This window comes from Lipotes vexillifer, unplaced genomic scaffold (assembly GCF_000442215.2).
Source record: "Lipotes vexillifer unplaced genomic scaffold, Lipotes_vexillifer_v1.1 scaffold1197, whole genome shotgun sequence".
Classification (NCBI taxonomy): Eukaryota; Metazoa; Chordata; class Mammalia; order Artiodactyla; family Lipotidae; genus Lipotes; species Lipotes vexillifer.
Genome location: NW_006780020.1, coordinates 703,099 through 719,771, shown reverse-complemented (window position 1 = coordinate 719,771; position 16,673 = coordinate 703,099). Strand labels below are relative to the sequence as shown.

The window sequence follows — 16,673 nt, the reverse complement described above, 5'->3', positions numbered from 1 at the left end:
ATTAAATTTTTTTATGGCCGATTTCTGGTTTTTTTTTTTTTTTTTTTTTTTGGTAAGACTATGTCGTGATGTATACTTCTTGTTACATCATATCAGGAGACACATAATGTCTGGTGGTCCCTCTTTGTGATTTTAGCAGCCCTTACTGATCATTGTTGAGAACAGCACTGTCCAATAGAATTTTCTGCAGTCGTGGAGATGTTCTCTGTCTGCACTGTGCAACACAGTAACCACTAGCCACATGTGGCTATCAGGTACCTGAAATGTGGCTAGTGTACTGAAGAACTGAATTTTTTGTTTTATCTCATTTTAATTTAAATAACCACGTATGGCTAGTGGCTACCATATTGGACTGTGCAGATTTAGATTAGTTCACAGGGGTTGCAAAATGATATAATTGAAAATAACAATGTGTTAAGGGTTTAGAAACAAGACTGCACTTCTGGCAGAATGGGACAACAAAATTACAGAGAACATGGGGAGCAGTGGGGTTGGGGACAGCTGGTGGTTGTAGGAATGGCAGAATGTTACAAGGGCAGAAGGTATTCAGGAAAAAGAGTCCTGGAGCGAAGGGAGTAGGGAGAGAAGGCTGTATGTAGGGTGAGATGTGGTTAGTTCTTGAGGGCCAGGTTTGGCTGTTATTTTGTAGGCAATAGGGAGCTATTGGTTTTTGAGCACAGAGGTGACAGAAACATAGTTTTGGAAGATTAATCAGTCCGTTTTAGGTAGGATGATTCAGGGAGAGGAGAAATTAGAGGTCCAAGACTGACTTGGTCTGAGGCACATGGAAGTGACACTGGGAGTATCTGGCCACGGACCAGTAGACCAGTTCCCTCAGGATGGCAGAGCCAGACCTTAAGGTGTTTGTCAGGGCCCAGGTCCTCATTTCTGTAGGCCCAGAGAGTTGCTTGTGAGTCAGTCAGCAGGATCTGGCCTCAAGGACTGACCAAGCCATGGTCAGGTAATCAAACTGCAGACAGGTGACCTGGTACTAGAAACCCAGGAGGCTTTCTCCCTGCGCAGGCCTTTTCTGCCCTCCAGAACTCCATTTGAGTTCACAAGTGATTTTGGAATGTTCTTTGTGTCCATGTTGAAAAGGTATCTCTGGGTTTTATCATTTCTGTAGACTGCTGTTCTCTTCCTTTACATTTCAACTTTTCACTTCTCAAAGTTACCTGAACTTCCCTGGGAGCAACTTGGGGGGAGTTGTTTATCCTCCCGCTCCCTGCTGGTGAAGACCATGAGGCTGGAGGTGGGAAAGAAGTGTAATGAGAGTGAGGAGAGAGAAGAGACAGACCTGGGTGCCTTGCTGTGGGGCAGAGGGAGAGGGAAGACTCCCAGGGGCCTTGGTTCCAAGGCTGCCAGTGCCTGGGTGTCTGGGAGAATACAGTGTAACCTCTTTTCATGTGCAGGGCAAATAAAAGCCTCACCCCTTTTTGCTAGCCATGAGGTGGCTTGTCAGGAGAGTCCCCTGCATCACCATCACTTTAATTCAATACACAGTTTTGTCTTTACTATAATCAGAGCAGAGATATCCTCAGAAAGTAAAGCCCACTGCTGAAGAGGGTTCCCAGGAATGAACAGAAGTCAGGCACATCGCCCACACTGCCCCTCAGCACTTTCTTCACACTCAGGACTTAAGGGGCCACCTGCCACACCCAGAGGAGAAAAATCTGACCTGCATCTGGTTTGGAGTACACAGTCAGAGCAGGAAGGAAGAGGATTGTGCTCACCTTTGTGTACTTGAGTGCTGGGTTGAACTTTGTCCTTGGTGGGAGTGTTGTGATCCATTTCCTTGGGCCCCATCCCTGTCCCTTCCTGGTCATTTGTACACTTTTCTCATGACCTATATCTGATCTAAGGAAATAACAGTTGCCAAAGACCCAGCACAAGAGCATTAGATGGGAGGGACCTCAGGGACCAGCTGATGTGGCCGAACCTTAGTCACACAGAGGACCCCAAGCCCCTCCCAAACCAAGCGAGGGGAAGTGGTTCTCTCAGCCACCTAGCGGATACGAGAAACCAGTCTGCTGTGCTAAATCCTGATCCAGGGCTCTTCTCTACAAAGAAGAGTCCGAAGGGCAAATCCAGACCACTGGTACATTTCCTTTGACCTACATGGCATTTTTAGAATTTGAATGTTACCAACATTTTTAAAAGAGGGAAATTTCACCTAAATACCTGGATTTTTGGCTTATCTTGAAAAATTGGAAGATCTGGTGTTCGGGGTTCATTTATATACCTACTTGGCCTGCTAAGGATCTGCCACTGAGTGTCAGCTTGCTTATAGTGGCACAGACAAGTGGCTTTTCTGAGCTGGAAGCTTCTAAGAAAAGCCCACCCTCAACCCCCCCCAAAGCTATTTGTGGGTAAACCTGGTTTCTCCATATTCATATTCTTGATTCCAGACACTCTACTGGAAAGAGCTTTCGACTGGGGATTAAGAGCCTGTGTTCCCATCCCAGCTCATCTCCTAATGAGCTGAGCCATTTTGAGGTTCGAACTTGTCCCCTCTGGTCCTCAGCTGTCCCCATCGGTAAAATGGGCAGAGGGTCTTCTGTGTTGAGATCTCTAGCCTGCGCTGAATCACCCTCACCAGTTCGGGCACCCACAGAGGGCGCAGAGTCTAGCGGGCACCAGGGCAGCTGCAGAGCCCGAACCAGGGGGCGGGGCTAGGCCCAGGGGCGGGGCCTGGCGTCGGCTGGGCGGGGCGTAGGCGGGCGGGCCCCCGTGCCAGGTGCGGTTTGGTCCTCCCCGGGCGCCGTAGGCGGCGCATCTCGCTCGCGCCCCGGGCAGAGGTCCTCGCGCGCCTGAGGCGGCGGCAGGAGCTGAGCGGAGACGCCGCTGTAGCGGCCTCCTCTTCCCCATTTCCGCGCCTCTGGGACCATGGCCGAGCAGGCGGGTAAGGAAGGGCTGCGCCGTCCTGCCCCGGCCCCGAGGCGCCTGAGGGGAGCTGGTGGCCTCTCTGGGGTTTCGGGCTGAGTGGACCCCCGTGGGTACTGGCTCCTTAGAGAATTTGCGGAGTGAGCACAGCGCTCCCCGAAGACTCGGAGGTTGTGGGGAGCGGGGATAGAGGGCTCGCGGGGAGGTGGGGCAGGCGGGGTTGGCGGCTTCCCGCGAGTCGAGGTCCTTGGGAGGAAGGGATGCTGGGGGGGCACCTTTTTTTGTGGACCTGGAGACTGCAGGTCCTCAAATTAAAACTCTGAGGAAGCTGAGGGGACCGGTTTCCGTTGGAGTCACAGTTTGGGGGAATATGGGGAGTACGGCATCCTCAGAGTTCGGGTAGGTTCTGAGGGTATGGAGAGTTACCCCGTGTTCTGGATTTTCTGTGGAAAATTGAGAGTATGAGTTTCCCACGGGATCCAAGCCTTCTGGAGGGTATCTTGGTGCCTGCGGTCTCCTGGGTCTTGGGGTTCTTTGCAGGAAGTAGGGCATTGTGGGCTCCCTTGGGGTTTAGGACACGACTGGGGGTAGGGAGAGATTGGAGCTTCTTCCTGAGGCAGGTAGGCCCCCTGGGGCTCTGGGCCCTCCCATGGCCCCTCTGAGACCAGAAAGGAATGTGGCCAAACACCTCCTGGAAGGAAGAGTGTCTAAGGGTGAAGGGTAGCTTCAGGGTTAGGTTGGCTGGGCCTGCGGTCCCCTCCCAGTCATTTCACACCACCCTGCAGCTTCCTGCCCTCCTTGCCTGTCCCCCAGTACCAGGAACTTTCTGTTTCCCAGAAAGTTTTGGGAAACACCCACCTGTGTGGGTGGCCCAGCCTCTAGGTCGACCAGGGTCAGCGTCCAGAAGCTTTCTAGAGCTGGCAGGAGGGAATAGTGGAGGAGGGAGGCTGTCCTGGATATCTGCCCCCGCTTCCTGGCTTTCAGCCTGTGGACAGTCACTTCCTACATCCTGAATAAAAGGACCAGGCCACCAGTGGGTCACTTCCTCACCATGGGAGCATGGGATTTTCTCCTCATTCTTAATAATAGGCTTTTAGAGAAAAAGGGCTAGGGGTAGACATTCTCTGTCCCTTCCTATTTTATTTTATTTTATTTTTTAGTTTCCAGAATTCTTTGTCTCAAATGATTTCTAATGATTTTTTCTAACCTTTGAGTAACATAGGTTCCCTTTCTTGAACCTTGATTCTCAGAAACTTGCAAAAGATCTTAGAGTGCAATAGTGTTTATTAGATCTTTCTCTGAGTGAACCAAAAAGCTGTCTAGAGGCATCAGTGCCTCTAGATGCATTCGTTTGTACATTCTTCCTTAAGAATATTTGTTGGATACTTCTGGGCCACACGCTAAGCCAAGCGCTGAGGAGTATAATGATGAGCAAAACGACACAGTTCTTGGCCTTTGTGGTGCTTACAGCCCTAGCTATGTACAGTAAATAATTGAGGTGACAATTGAGATAAATGCCATAATAACTGAGATAAGCAGTTGAGATATGTGCCATAAGATTGCACCAGGGGCAAGGGAAGTGGATAGGGAACACATCCTTTATAAAGCAAGTTTATGCTGAGCCCTGAGGATAAGTAGAAGCTAGTCCAGCTGAGAAGGGGTGAAGAACTTTTCAGGCAGAGGGTACATAAAAAAACCCTGAGGCAGAAAGGCATGTGGTGCCTTTGAAGATTGAGAGAAGGCCAGTATAGCTTTTTTATGGATAAGGAGACTAAGGTTCAGAAATTACTTGTTCAAGGTTCCATAGCCAAAAAAATAGCAGTGGTCAGAGTTCATATTTTCTAGCTTCAAATTTGGTGCATCATCCTCTCTGAATCACAAACACCAGAATGAGGTTGCCCATGGAGTCAGAGAAGGAAGCGGGACTTAAACTTTCACTTGTTCTTGAACACAGTCAGAGCTGTGTTCCGAGACAACTCACATTCCTGTGTAACAGGAGAATCAACAGAGAAATCAAATATTTGCTGAGTACCGGTGATGTCTAAGGCACTGGGCTGGGCCAAGTGTTACCTGTTATAAATTTTAACAGATGCTAGAGATAATGTAACTCTTCTCGTTTTACATGTTGAGAAACTGGGGACTAGGGAGGAAAATGGATTTGTCTAGGGTTACTCAAATAGCGGTAGAGCCAGGTCTAACCTAGGACTTGTCCAGTGCTCTTTCCAATATTCCAGGGTCCTTGAGGCATACAGGGTCTGGCACACAGTATTTGTGGAATTGAATAATATGTGGTTTGTGCCTTTGAGAAATTCACTATTCAGAGTAATTGAGGAAAAAATGAACAAATCAAGGCAAGCTATTATAAGGCCTATAGGTGATAACATTAGGGAATTTCAAAGATGAGGGAGAACTTTATTCATACATTTATCCCACAAGTATATATTGAGTTCCTGCTGTGTGCCAAGCACTTCTAGGCCCTGGGGGATACAACAGGGAGCAAAATAGATCAAATCCCTTCCCTCGTGGAGTGTACGTTCTGGTGGCGAGAGACAGACAATAAGTAAATACATGAATATCATATGTCAGGGATAAATGCTCTGAAGAGAGATGAAGTATGATAAGGGCATAGGTGCAGTGGGAGGTCAGGGGAACCTCTCTTTGATGACATCTGAGCAGAGAAATGAAGCAAGGGAGTGAGCCATTTGCATATCTGGGGGTAGAACATTGTGGACAAGGAATAAAAGAGAATGAGCAAAGACCCTGAGCCAGGAATGTGCTTGGCATGTTTGAAGAACAGCAAGGTGTCCAGGGTGGCTACCAGATTTGGTCAGGGAATGCTTGACGGAGGTAAGATTTGAGAGGTCTCAGGTAGGTTAAAAAAAGGGGCAGGGGGGTTTAAGGGGTAAGGAGTAAAACTGTGGGAGTAGGATTGCAAAGGCAGGTGAGTTTCAGGATCTTCACAAGGGGTGGTGAATTAATATGTGTGGTGGAGGCAAAGATTGGGAGGTGTGGGAAGTAGAAGATAAGGCTGAGAGGGTGGGTGAAGCCAGACTGCAGAGGGTTTAATGCGAGGCTTGTAGACTTTTCTGATCTGCAGCAGAGACCATAGGTTTAGAGGCAGGGAGAGTCATGATGTGGGCATTTTGTGTTTATACTATCAATCTGGCTTTGGTGGGCAGGATGGATTGGACAAGGGTGAGGAAGAGCACCAGTCTGGAGGTGGGTACATACAATGGACCCTGAGCTGAGGTTGTTAGTGATAGGAATGGAGAAGGAGGCACTGACCAGAGGAAAATGCCTCATGTCATGGGCAGGGTTGGGTGACTTGAATGGCTCTGGATATGGGATGGAGGGAGCAAGATAGGGTCCAAGAAGACCACAAGGTTTTAAAGCTGAATAGAAACCCATCATGTTCAAGAGGCAGTATTAGGCTTTCCACATTCCTGGTGGGTTGTCTGCCTCTTCTGGAGGCTCTGCTGATTTCCAGCCCAGGGCTGGCCTCTGATCAGTGCAACCTGGGGTTGGGGGCTTGGGCTCATACTAGGGAGGGGTGGAGCCCACCCCCAGGTATCATTTCAGCATTTCAGTGAGAGGGCGTGGAGCTGTAGCAGTCTCTTACAAGTCTATATTCTTTCCCACTCTTGACCTTTCTTTATACAGTAGCAAGAATTAGACTCTTACCTATTAATTCACATCCAACAGTAGCTAAAACACGAAACCATTGCTTGGTTCTATTAAAGTACACCTTGAGCGTCCATCCTGGGATTCTATTTTGTCAGATCTCTCTACTTGTAATTTATTTTTCTAGTAAAGAAAGTCTAAAATGTAGTTGAAGACAGACTTTGGAGTAAGCAGACCTGTGGTCTAAACCCAGCTCTTAACACTTGTTAGTTGAGCAGTTCAGTTTCCTTTTCATTAAAATGGGAACAATAATAGTCCTTTGATACTAGTCCTTATTTCATGGAATCTTTATATTCAATTAGTTCATGATTGCCTAGTGCTTAGGACACTGCCTGGCATATAATAAGGGCTCAAAGTAGTTTTTCCCTGCCATTGACAATGGGTTGAGAACTGCCATCTGAGAATGTATGAATTGGTTAACCAGTTCTCTGATAAAGAGATTCTTTGTAGGCCTTCCCCTAGATAAGAAAATGCCTACTCATTCACAGCTAAGTAAACTTATGGTTGGAAGTGAGAACCTGAGTGCCCGAAAGCCGAAAGTGGCAAGAACCATCTGTCTTGTTTCTCTACCAAGTGTCTTATTACTCCACAAAGCTTGCCTTGCCCCCAGTACCTGGTTTGTCCCTCTCTGACGTGTGTTATTTTTTTACATATCCTTGCCCCTCATACCCATGAGCACTCGCCAAGGGCCCCGTAAGTTTGTGGCCTAGTCTCTGGCTTGCACATGGACACATAGAAGACATTTGCTTATTTGTTTTGAAAACATTCCCATCAGATTTTAGAGGCTAATGTATTTAATAGCTCAGCGTTTTCCCCAGCCAGTCCCCTAGATATACATGAAAGAAAGAAGAAAAGCTACTCACAATTCAGTTGCCAACTAAGTGCCAGACACTGTGGGAGGTATTTTCAGGTAATATTATGTTATTTCTCTTAATCCTCTTGGTAATGCTGTAAGGTGGGTGATATCCTCTTTTTAAAGATTAAGAGACAAGAGGGTGAAATAGGTAAGGGGGATTAAGAGGTACAAACCTCCAGTTATAAATAAGCCACAGGGATATAATATACAGCATAAGGAATAAGGTCAATAATATTGTAATAACTTTGTATGGGGACAGGTGGTTACTAGACTTTTTGTGGTGAACATTTTATAATTTATGCAAACATCAAGTCACTGCAGTACACCTGAAACTAACATAATGTATGTCAACTGTATTTCAGTTATTAAAAATTAGTGATAGGAGCTGGGGGAGAAAGTTATTTGTTTACTTTCTTAAAAAAAATAAAGATTAATAGTCAGGCTCAGGGCTTCCCTGGTGGCGCAGTGGTTGAGAGTCTGCCTGCTGATGCAAAAGAAAAAAAAAAAAAAAAGAGTCAGGCTCAGAGGGGTTAAGTAATTTGCACAAGGACACAGAGCCAGGTTTCAAACCCAGATCTAACTCCGGTTCTTCTGCTTGACCCTTACAAATTTTTCCTAATAAACTAAGGAGAGGCAGAGGAGAACAACAGCAAGAATAAAACCTCTGAGATGCCTATGTCTGTGCCTTGACTTGAAAAATGAGAGGCCCCTGTTTCAGTGTTACATGATGTTTATTACAGTGTTTTGTAAATGTCATTTATCAAATTAAGGATGTTCCTTCTGTTTCTTCTTTTTTTCTTTTTTTGCGGTACGTAGGCCTCTCACTGTTGTGGCCTCTCCCGTTGCGGAGCACAGGCTCCAGACGCACAGGCTCAGCGGCCATGTCTCACGGGCCCAGGCACTCCGCGGCATGTGGGATCTTCCCAGACCGGAGAATGAACCCGTGTCCCCTGCATCAGCAGGCGGACTCTCAACCACTGCGCCACCAGGGAAGCCCATGATCCCTCCTTTTATGAAGGAAGAATCTAAGGTCCAGAGAAGTCCAGGAGCGCCTTTAAAAATCATCTAATCTTTCTTCCTTAGACACTTCTTTGGTAATGTTTGATAAGCAGGTGAGGAGGAAAACTCTTTGGGATACAGGGGAGAATGTCTAGAGGAATGTTAATCATTACTGTTAATCTTGTTGGTAGTCACCTCATTCAAATGTGATCTCTTCTCTCTTGGTTGTTCCATACCAGTTGCTGCCCTGCCCCTCTGCTTCCTGCTTTATCCTGGAACAAGTTGGATTTATATACCTGACCTGCCAGCTCCCAGGGGGCACAACAGTTACCGTACTTGTTTTGTGCTGCACTGAATTGGCTGGGTTTTGTTCCAGGTTCTCATAGTCTAGTGGAACATGAGAAGCACCAACGATTTTTTTTCTCAAGTGAAAGGATAGGATCTGTGCATGTTGGTTCAGGCCAGGCTTTATGGTCTCACAAGCTGTCAGTGCTTGGGGATTTCTCACCACTTTGAAGTTGAAAAGGACTAGTTTGCAGAAACCTAGTTCTTAGACCAAGATTAAGGTGAATGTTAGTGTCTTGTGGGAAACTCACTGGCCCTGAGCTGGGGTACCAGGCTGAGCCCTTCCATGGAATAACTGAGCCCTTCCAAGTCTCAACTTGTCTGAGGCTGCTTAGGATCATAAAAATGCAACAGGTCTGGTAGTCTCAGAATTTGGGTTTGAGCCCCTTCTGGACCAGCTTTCTGATGGTTAGACAACTCAGTTCTTCTCCAAGCCCATTTTTCTTTCAGAAAGATGAAAGACTTAGGTTTGAGTAGATGACTTTTAAAGGCCCTTCCAGCCTTACCATCCTGCTACCCTAGTGCCTATCCCAGTAGAGTCACAGATTGTTTGAGGCTCATGTCACCAATTATTAAGTTGGGAGAGAGAAGGGTATAGAAGCTGAATATATTTTATACCAGCATTCAAAAGATCCTGAAGGTGAGAAACTTTGTAATGAGCCATTTGTTACAATTCTTACCTTGTTTGCATCGCACACTTAGCACTTCCTAAAAGCAACAAATCCCAGTAATAACCATGAAGGCATAGTTTTCTGATTATTAAACACCTGACAAGGGCTCCGTATTGTTTGAAGCTGCTGGGGACATTTACTTAGTCAAGCTCCCTTTCTGGACTCTGACAATCAGTAGCCACTGTTGATAAGTCTGCAAATAGGAGGTAAACACAGTCGAGGGAGAGGTGAACAGCCTGGTGCAATGAGGTCTTTTCCTAGAGGAAGACTTTCCCAGGCGGACTGGACCCTGGACTGGTCTTCCACTAGGCCTCACAGAAATCTCCAAGACTTTGTATTATTACATTTCTCTTACATTTCCTAGAATGAAGGTTGTAAGAGAGTTAGGATCATTGACTTTTAGGGCTGTGTAAGGGAGCTGAAGAGGCCAAGAGTATTTTTGAAGAAAGTCTGGGTTTGGGAGGCTGAAGGCTCTGGGTGAATAGCCTCCCTCAGGTACAATGTGACAGACTGAGGCATGTGTGTTTACATGTGACTTTACCTGGAGGTAGTCCCGGGGGAGCCAGGACACATTCCAGGTGAATCATTGCTGCTGACCGTTGGAGCTTATCTTTGGAAATTACCTTTATAGCTGGCAGTTGGGTCCAGTTTTTCAGTTGGATTTGCCACACAAAGGAGTGTCAGTTCTGCACCAGACTTCATGCTAGGCCCTGGAGATTTGAAGATGATCAAGATGCAGTCTTTGCCGCTTGGAGCTGGGGGCAGTGGTGCAGAGAGGAAGGGACTAAAGGAGACAGAAACATAATGAACTGTAGTTATAGAACAAATGCTATAAAACAGGTAATAGACCAAGTGAAACAAACACTTCCTGCCTTTGGGGGACCATCAAGGAAGGATGGAAGTCTGATTAAGGGAGGAAAAGGTGGGTAAATAAAGTATCCTAAACACACAGAGTAGCTATAGGTGTGAATGTTAGGATACAAGACGATGCGTTTGTGTGGCAGGAATAAAAAATAAATCAAGATGTGACTAGAGCATTCGTTTGTACAGAAGGTTGAAAGATAAAGGTTCTTTGGGGCCACCTTGTGGAGGGCCATCCCTTCTTTCAATGTTTCTTGAGGAACTGTAGTAGGCCAGGGACTGGTCTTAGTTCCTTAGTCCTTAGGAGCTAACAAGAGCCAGCTTTAGTGATGAGTGAGGAGTTTGTGTTCCTGCCTCAGGACCTTTACACAGATCTCCCCGCCATCACAGTCTCCAGTGTTACCCTTTCCTCCTCCTTTTGCCTGGTTAATTTCTATTCATCCTTTAGAGCTCAGCTTGGAAATTACTTCCTTAAGGAATATGTTCTTGTTTGCCCTACCCAACCCCATTTGCCTAGTTATGAACTTGATATCTTCTTCCTACCACTTGCCCCAATTATAATGAAAATAATTATGTTATTGTTTAATATCTGCTCTATGTTTAATCTCTCTCTTGTTTGCTGCTCTTTCCCGAGCATGGTGTTAGACACATAGTTGGCATGCAATAAATACTTGCTAAAAGAATGACTGAAGCATGTCCATTGAATTTAGCAATAAGCGGTCACTGTTGACCTTGGTGAGACAGTTTCAGAGAAATGGTGGGGGTGGAAGTCAAACTGCAGTGGATTGGGCAGTAAATAGGAAGTGAAGAAACGAAGGCAGTGATGTGTAGACAACTTTTTTTTTTTTTTTAATTGAAGTATAGTTGATTTACAATGTATCAGTTTCTGGTATACAACAAAATGATTCAGTTATACATATATATATATATATTCTTCTTCATATTCTTTTCCATTGTGTTTTATTACAGGATATTGAATATAGTTCCCCATGCTGTACAGTAGCTCCTGTTGTTTATCTGTTTTATATATAGTAGTGTGTATCTGTTAATCCCAAACTCCTAATTTATCCCTCCCTGCCTTTTCTCCTTTGGTAGCCATAAGTTTGTTTTTTATTAGAAAATTTTTTTTTTTTTTTTTTTTTTTTTTGCTGCACCGCGTGTCTTGCGGGGTCTTAGTCCCCCGACCAGGGATTGAACCCGTGCCCTTGCAGTAAAAGTACGGAGTCCTAACCACTGGACCGCCAGGGAATTCCCTATTAGACAACTTTTTAATATGTGTGGCTGTGACGTGGGGAAGCAAGGGTGGTAGCTAGAGGAGAAAGTGGGGTCCAGGATTTTTTTTAATGGGAAAGACTTGAATTTATGTAAATGACAGTTGGAAGGAGCCAGTGGAGAAGGGAGTGGTGGTGGAGACTGTCTTCTGAGAGGTGGGATGGGGTGGAGTCAACAGTTGAGTTCTGTAGACATTGGGGAGTCTGGGTGAGCCAGCTAAAACTGTGCAGCACACCAGGAAAAGAAGCCAAACACCTGAACTCGGGCTGTGCTGAAGGACAGAGAAGGGTTGGAGGGACATTTCAAAGGTGGAGCCAGGTGGCTATGAGAGGAGGGAGTAGAGGGTCTTGATTTTTGTGCCCCTAGTGCCTAGCACAGAGCACGTGTTATGTAAGTGTTGAATGGTGTTGAGTTTCTCAGGACTGGAGGGGGACTTCTCTGGTGGCGCAGTGGTTAAGAAACCGCCTGCCAATGCATGGGACACGGGTTTGAGCCCTGGTCCGGGAAGATCCCACATGCCGCGGAGCAACTAAGCCCGTGTGCCACAACTACTGAGCCTGTGCTCTAGGGCCTGCAGGCCACAACTACTGAGCCCACGTGCCACAGCTACTGGTGCACGGGCACCCAGAGCCTGCGCTCCGCAACAAGAGAAGCCACTCCAATGAGAAGCCCACACACCGCAACGAAGAGTAGCCCCCACTCGCCGCAACTAGCGCCTTTGCGCATCAACAAAGACCCAACGCAGCCAAAAATAAATAAATAAAATAAATAAATTTATATTAAAAAAAAAAGGACTGGAGGGCAGGGCAGGCTCTGGAGGGTGTGGCCATAACAAGTTGTCTCGAATATCTTCACAGTGGAAAGTCCTGATTCTTTTTGAATTTTGGAAACAAGCAGAGGTCACTCAGAGCCAAGATGTTGAATTGTTGAGTAAGTGGGTGGTCGGGTCAGAGACTATTCCTTGCCGGTTAAAAAGTAAAAGCAAGAAACAAGGTGTGGCTTAAAATAATGAGATTTGCTGGTGGCAGCCTGAAAGCCCTTTCATGTAAGAGTTCCCAAACTCTGGTACTTCCAGAATTTGGAAGATTCATTTGGATATCTGTGTTCATTAAAAACCCTCTCACTTAAAGGGAACCATCTTGCACTGTTGGTGGGAATGTAAATTGATACAGCTACTATGGAAAACAGTATGGAGGTTCCTTTAAAAAACTAAAAACAGAACTACCATATAACCCAGCAATCCCACTACTGGGCATATACCCTGAGAAAACCATAATTCAAAAAGAGACATGTACCACCACAGTGTTCACCGCAGTACTATTTACAACAGCCAGGACATGAAAGCAACCTAAGTGTCCATCGACAGGTGAATGGATAAAGAAGATGTGGCACATATATACAGTGGAATATTACTCAGCCATAAAAAGAAACGAAATTGAGTTATTTGTAGTGAGGTAGATGGACCTAGAGTCTGTCATACATAGTGAAGTAAGTCAGAAAGAGAAAAACAAATACCACATGCTAACACACATATATGGAATCTAAAAAAGTAGTTCTGATGAACCTAGGGGCAGGACAGGAATAAAGATGCAGACATAGAGAATGGACTTGAGGACACAGGGGGGGGAAGCTGGGATGAAGTGAGAGAGTGGCATGGACATATATACACTACCAAATGTAAAATAGATAGCTAGTGGGAAGTAGCTGCATAGCACAGGGAGATCAGCTCGGTGCTTTGTGACCCCCTAAAAGGGTGGGATAGGGAGGGTGGGAGGGAGGCGCAAGAGGGAGGGGATATGGGGATATATGTATATGTGTAGCTGATTCACTTTGTTATACAGCAGAAACTAACACAACATTGTAAAGCAATTATACTCCAATAAAGATGTAAAAATAATAATAATATAAAAAAAAAAACCTCACTAATTCACTGTCTCACCCATAACCCAGTTTGAATGAGTGTCTCAGACTTTTCTGCCTTGGAGTTTGTGAGGTTGATGGTGCACTGTCTGACCACTACCACCCAAAACCACAAAGGCCCCTCCCTCTTGAGAGTCTAGGAAGTTAAGATCCAGGAGGTGATACATGTATGTGAGAGGAGCAGGTGGGTCGGGCTTTAAAGCCTTCTGCCAGCTCATTTAACTCTCCTCTGGGCTATGAGGACAGCTGTCTGTGCCCTGGCTGCCCCAGAATGCCGCCAAGCAATCCTGAAGTGCCCGAAGCCGTGCATTGTCTATTCATGGCCCCTGTGCCTGTAAAACAGGGTCCGGTGACTGTCACTGTGCCTGTGGCAGTCTGGAGTTACCCAGAGAGAACAAAGCCGCACACACGGGGTGCACAAGGGAGTCTTGTAACAACCTTGTCCCGCTTTCTAGGGCTGAGTCAGGTACCACAACTTGATCTCAGCTGCCCTTTTATTTCAACAAGTTAACATCTGAGCCACACCAGGAGTATTGTGCTCTGTCCCTTTTGGAGAGATGTGGACTGACTCTGCTACTGCCCATGCTAATGTCTCAGCCTACACAGCTCTTCCCCATACTTTTTCAGCCTGTAGTAAATCTTGCCCATCTTTCAAGGCTCAGATTCCCCTGCAAAGACTTTCCTGGCTCCCCTGAGTGGAATGAGCAGGAACTAGAAAGAGCACAGGCTTTAGAATGGGGCAGACCCGAGTTGGGATGCTAACTCTGCCGCTTGGCCTTTCATCCCTGGCCCCAAGCTTCAGTTCTCTCATCCGTTAAATGAATATAATAATACCTGTCTCACAGGATTGTTTTGAGAATTAAATGAGATTGGGTCTGTGAAAGCATCTAGCACAGTTCTTGGCATATAGGAGGGATTAAATGTTTGTTCTTTCCCTTCTACCCTTGTAATTTCTTTCTCTGAACTAAGATGGCACTTTGCTTCTACCCCTGAATTAACATCTTAGTGAAAAAGTACAATATGGAAGAATGTTTCTTTTCCAGTGGATTTCCTCTTTGAGGAGCAGGGGTAATTTATCCAGCAGCCTCCAATGTAGAGCTTGGACCCATGGGTCCAACAAGAGGACCCATGATGTTGGTTGAATGAATGATGGAACCATTGGGGTGATGGAAAATCTACCAGGGCTTTTGAAGAATGGGGAAAGGCAGCAACACGTGTAACCTAGAGAGGAGAAATTTCTGGGTGCTGGCTGGGGACCATTGTAGGAAAGGGTGACCCGAAAATAAAGAGACTGTTCATTTCATCTACTCAGAACTATAAGCAAGGGCTGAAGGAAAGGAGAAGGCAGGTTTTGTTTCAGTAGAAAAAGCAACAACCAGAACCATTTTTTTAAAAGTCTCATTTTAAAAAATGAGGGGGCTTCCCTGGTGGCGCAGTGGTTGAGAGTCTGCCTGCCGATGCAGGGGACACGGGTTCGTGCCCCGGTGTGGGAGGATCCCACATGCCATGGAGCGGCTGGGCCTGTGAGCCATGGCCGCTGGGCCTGCGAGTCCGGAGCCTGTGCTCTGCAAAAAAAAAAAAAAAAAAAAAAAAAAATGAGGCTACTTTTGAGGCCAGGAATTCCCTGTGGTGGGGAGATGAACAGCTAGATGAGCGCTCCCCAGGGATATTGTGGAGGAGGGAGCTGTGCATCCAGCAGAGCATCACCCAGCCCTTTCAGTATGAGAGTCTGTTAACTTGGTCTTCTTCTACATGGTAGGAATCCCATCCCTGCACCCCTGCTTCTTCGGCCTCTGAGCCCCTTGGTTTTGTTTGCAGGTGAAGATGCCTGGAGGTGTCGGGGCTGTGGAGACCATGTCACTCTGAACCAGAGGTTGTACAGGACTGTCAGCGAAGCCTGGCACAGCTCCTGCTTCCGGTAAGTGGGTCCACACCCCTGTCTTTGCCAGTGCGCTGCGGGCCAGGCACTATTTCATCTTCTAGAAAATACAAAACAAGCTTCCTACTAGAGAGTTTCCATTTTGGGGGAGCTCAGGGAGCAAAGGGATATGCCCAGGAAGGGCATGTGAGCAAACACCAGGTGAAAGTGGAAGAGCCACACATGAGCCGGGTGCAGCTAGAGGTGGGGGGTTTGGGATGGGAGGAGACCTTTCCGGGGTGTCCCAGCACCCTCACTTTATAGGTGAGGAGACCAAGGCCGAGAAAGAGCAACTTTCCTATGCCTGCACTGCTGATTACACAGTTGCCTCAAGGGTTGTTTGTAGTGCAGCTGGCAGAGCCAGCTCTTCTACACCACGGGATGCCTCCCTAGTTTCCTGCTTTTTGTTATTAACTTTATTATAGCTCTTAGATTATTGTTTGGAGGCAGCTCGGTTTCTTGAAAATAACACAGACTTTAATATCAGATTTGTTCCTCTTCTCTGAGACTCTGTTTCCTCATCAGGAAAATAAAGGTGTTAATCATCTCTGTCACAGACTTGTTGAAACTGAATGAAGTCATATATGCCAAGGGTCCAGCTCATGGTAGCCACCCACTGAATGGTTGGAATCCTTGAGAGTGGGAGCTTGTCTTTGTATTCTCCAGAGCATAACACAGCGCCTGGCCTGCAGTCATTCCTCGTTGGAGGCTGGGTGGGCATTTGTGGTCCCCCGTGGTCTGAAGTGGCAGGGCTGTGCTGAGATCTGAGAATGAGACAGACCGTAGCTGGGCACCATGTGCTGTAAACTCCAGCTCCCACACACAGCTCATGTTGCAAAGCATCCCCTGTGCTGATATCAAGAAATTTAATTGACCTTTAAGCACTTGTCTCCACCCAGGGAATTACGTGGGGGGTTGGCCTGGAGAGCTCTGGCCTCTGGAAGAGTTGGAGCATTTTTCTGCCCTTTCAGCTCTAACTCAGAGCTCTCCAGTCTTCTCTGTGGATCTGATTGCTTTGGTTACTCCTCCTTGGTTACCCTCGGGGAATTTGATTCCACTTTTACTTTGCCTTTTAGTAAGATAGGAGCAGAGTATCATAGATACAGGGGCCTCTGGCTAGTCTTTTCATTTTACAACTGAGGCAAACGAGCAGCATCAGAACCCAGAGTTCCCAGACTGAAGCTCTCCTTGGCCTCCAACCCATACGGTTTATTTGTTCCCTGCCGTTTTCCCATTTGTATGAATATCTTCTAACCAAAATAAGCAG

At 46.5% G+C, this 16,673-nt stretch overlaps 1 protein-coding gene across 1 annotated transcript in view; it reads left to right on the top strand.

Annotated features, from left to right (window-relative positions):
- Positions 1 to 2,797: 2,797 nt before the first annotated feature.
- Positions 2,798 to 16,673, top strand: part of LIMK2 (LIM domain kinase 2) — a 55,912-nt gene continuing 42,036 nt past the window's right edge. The window contains exons 1-2 of the mRNA XM_007453180.1: positions 2,798 to 2,902; positions 15,307 to 15,406. Of these exons, the coding sequence (XP_007453242.1) occupies positions 2,887 to 2,902; positions 15,307 to 15,406 (116 nt within the window). The 5' untranslated portion in view covers positions 2,798 to 2,886. The remainder of the gene's footprint in view (positions 2,903 to 15,306; positions 15,407 to 16,673) is intronic.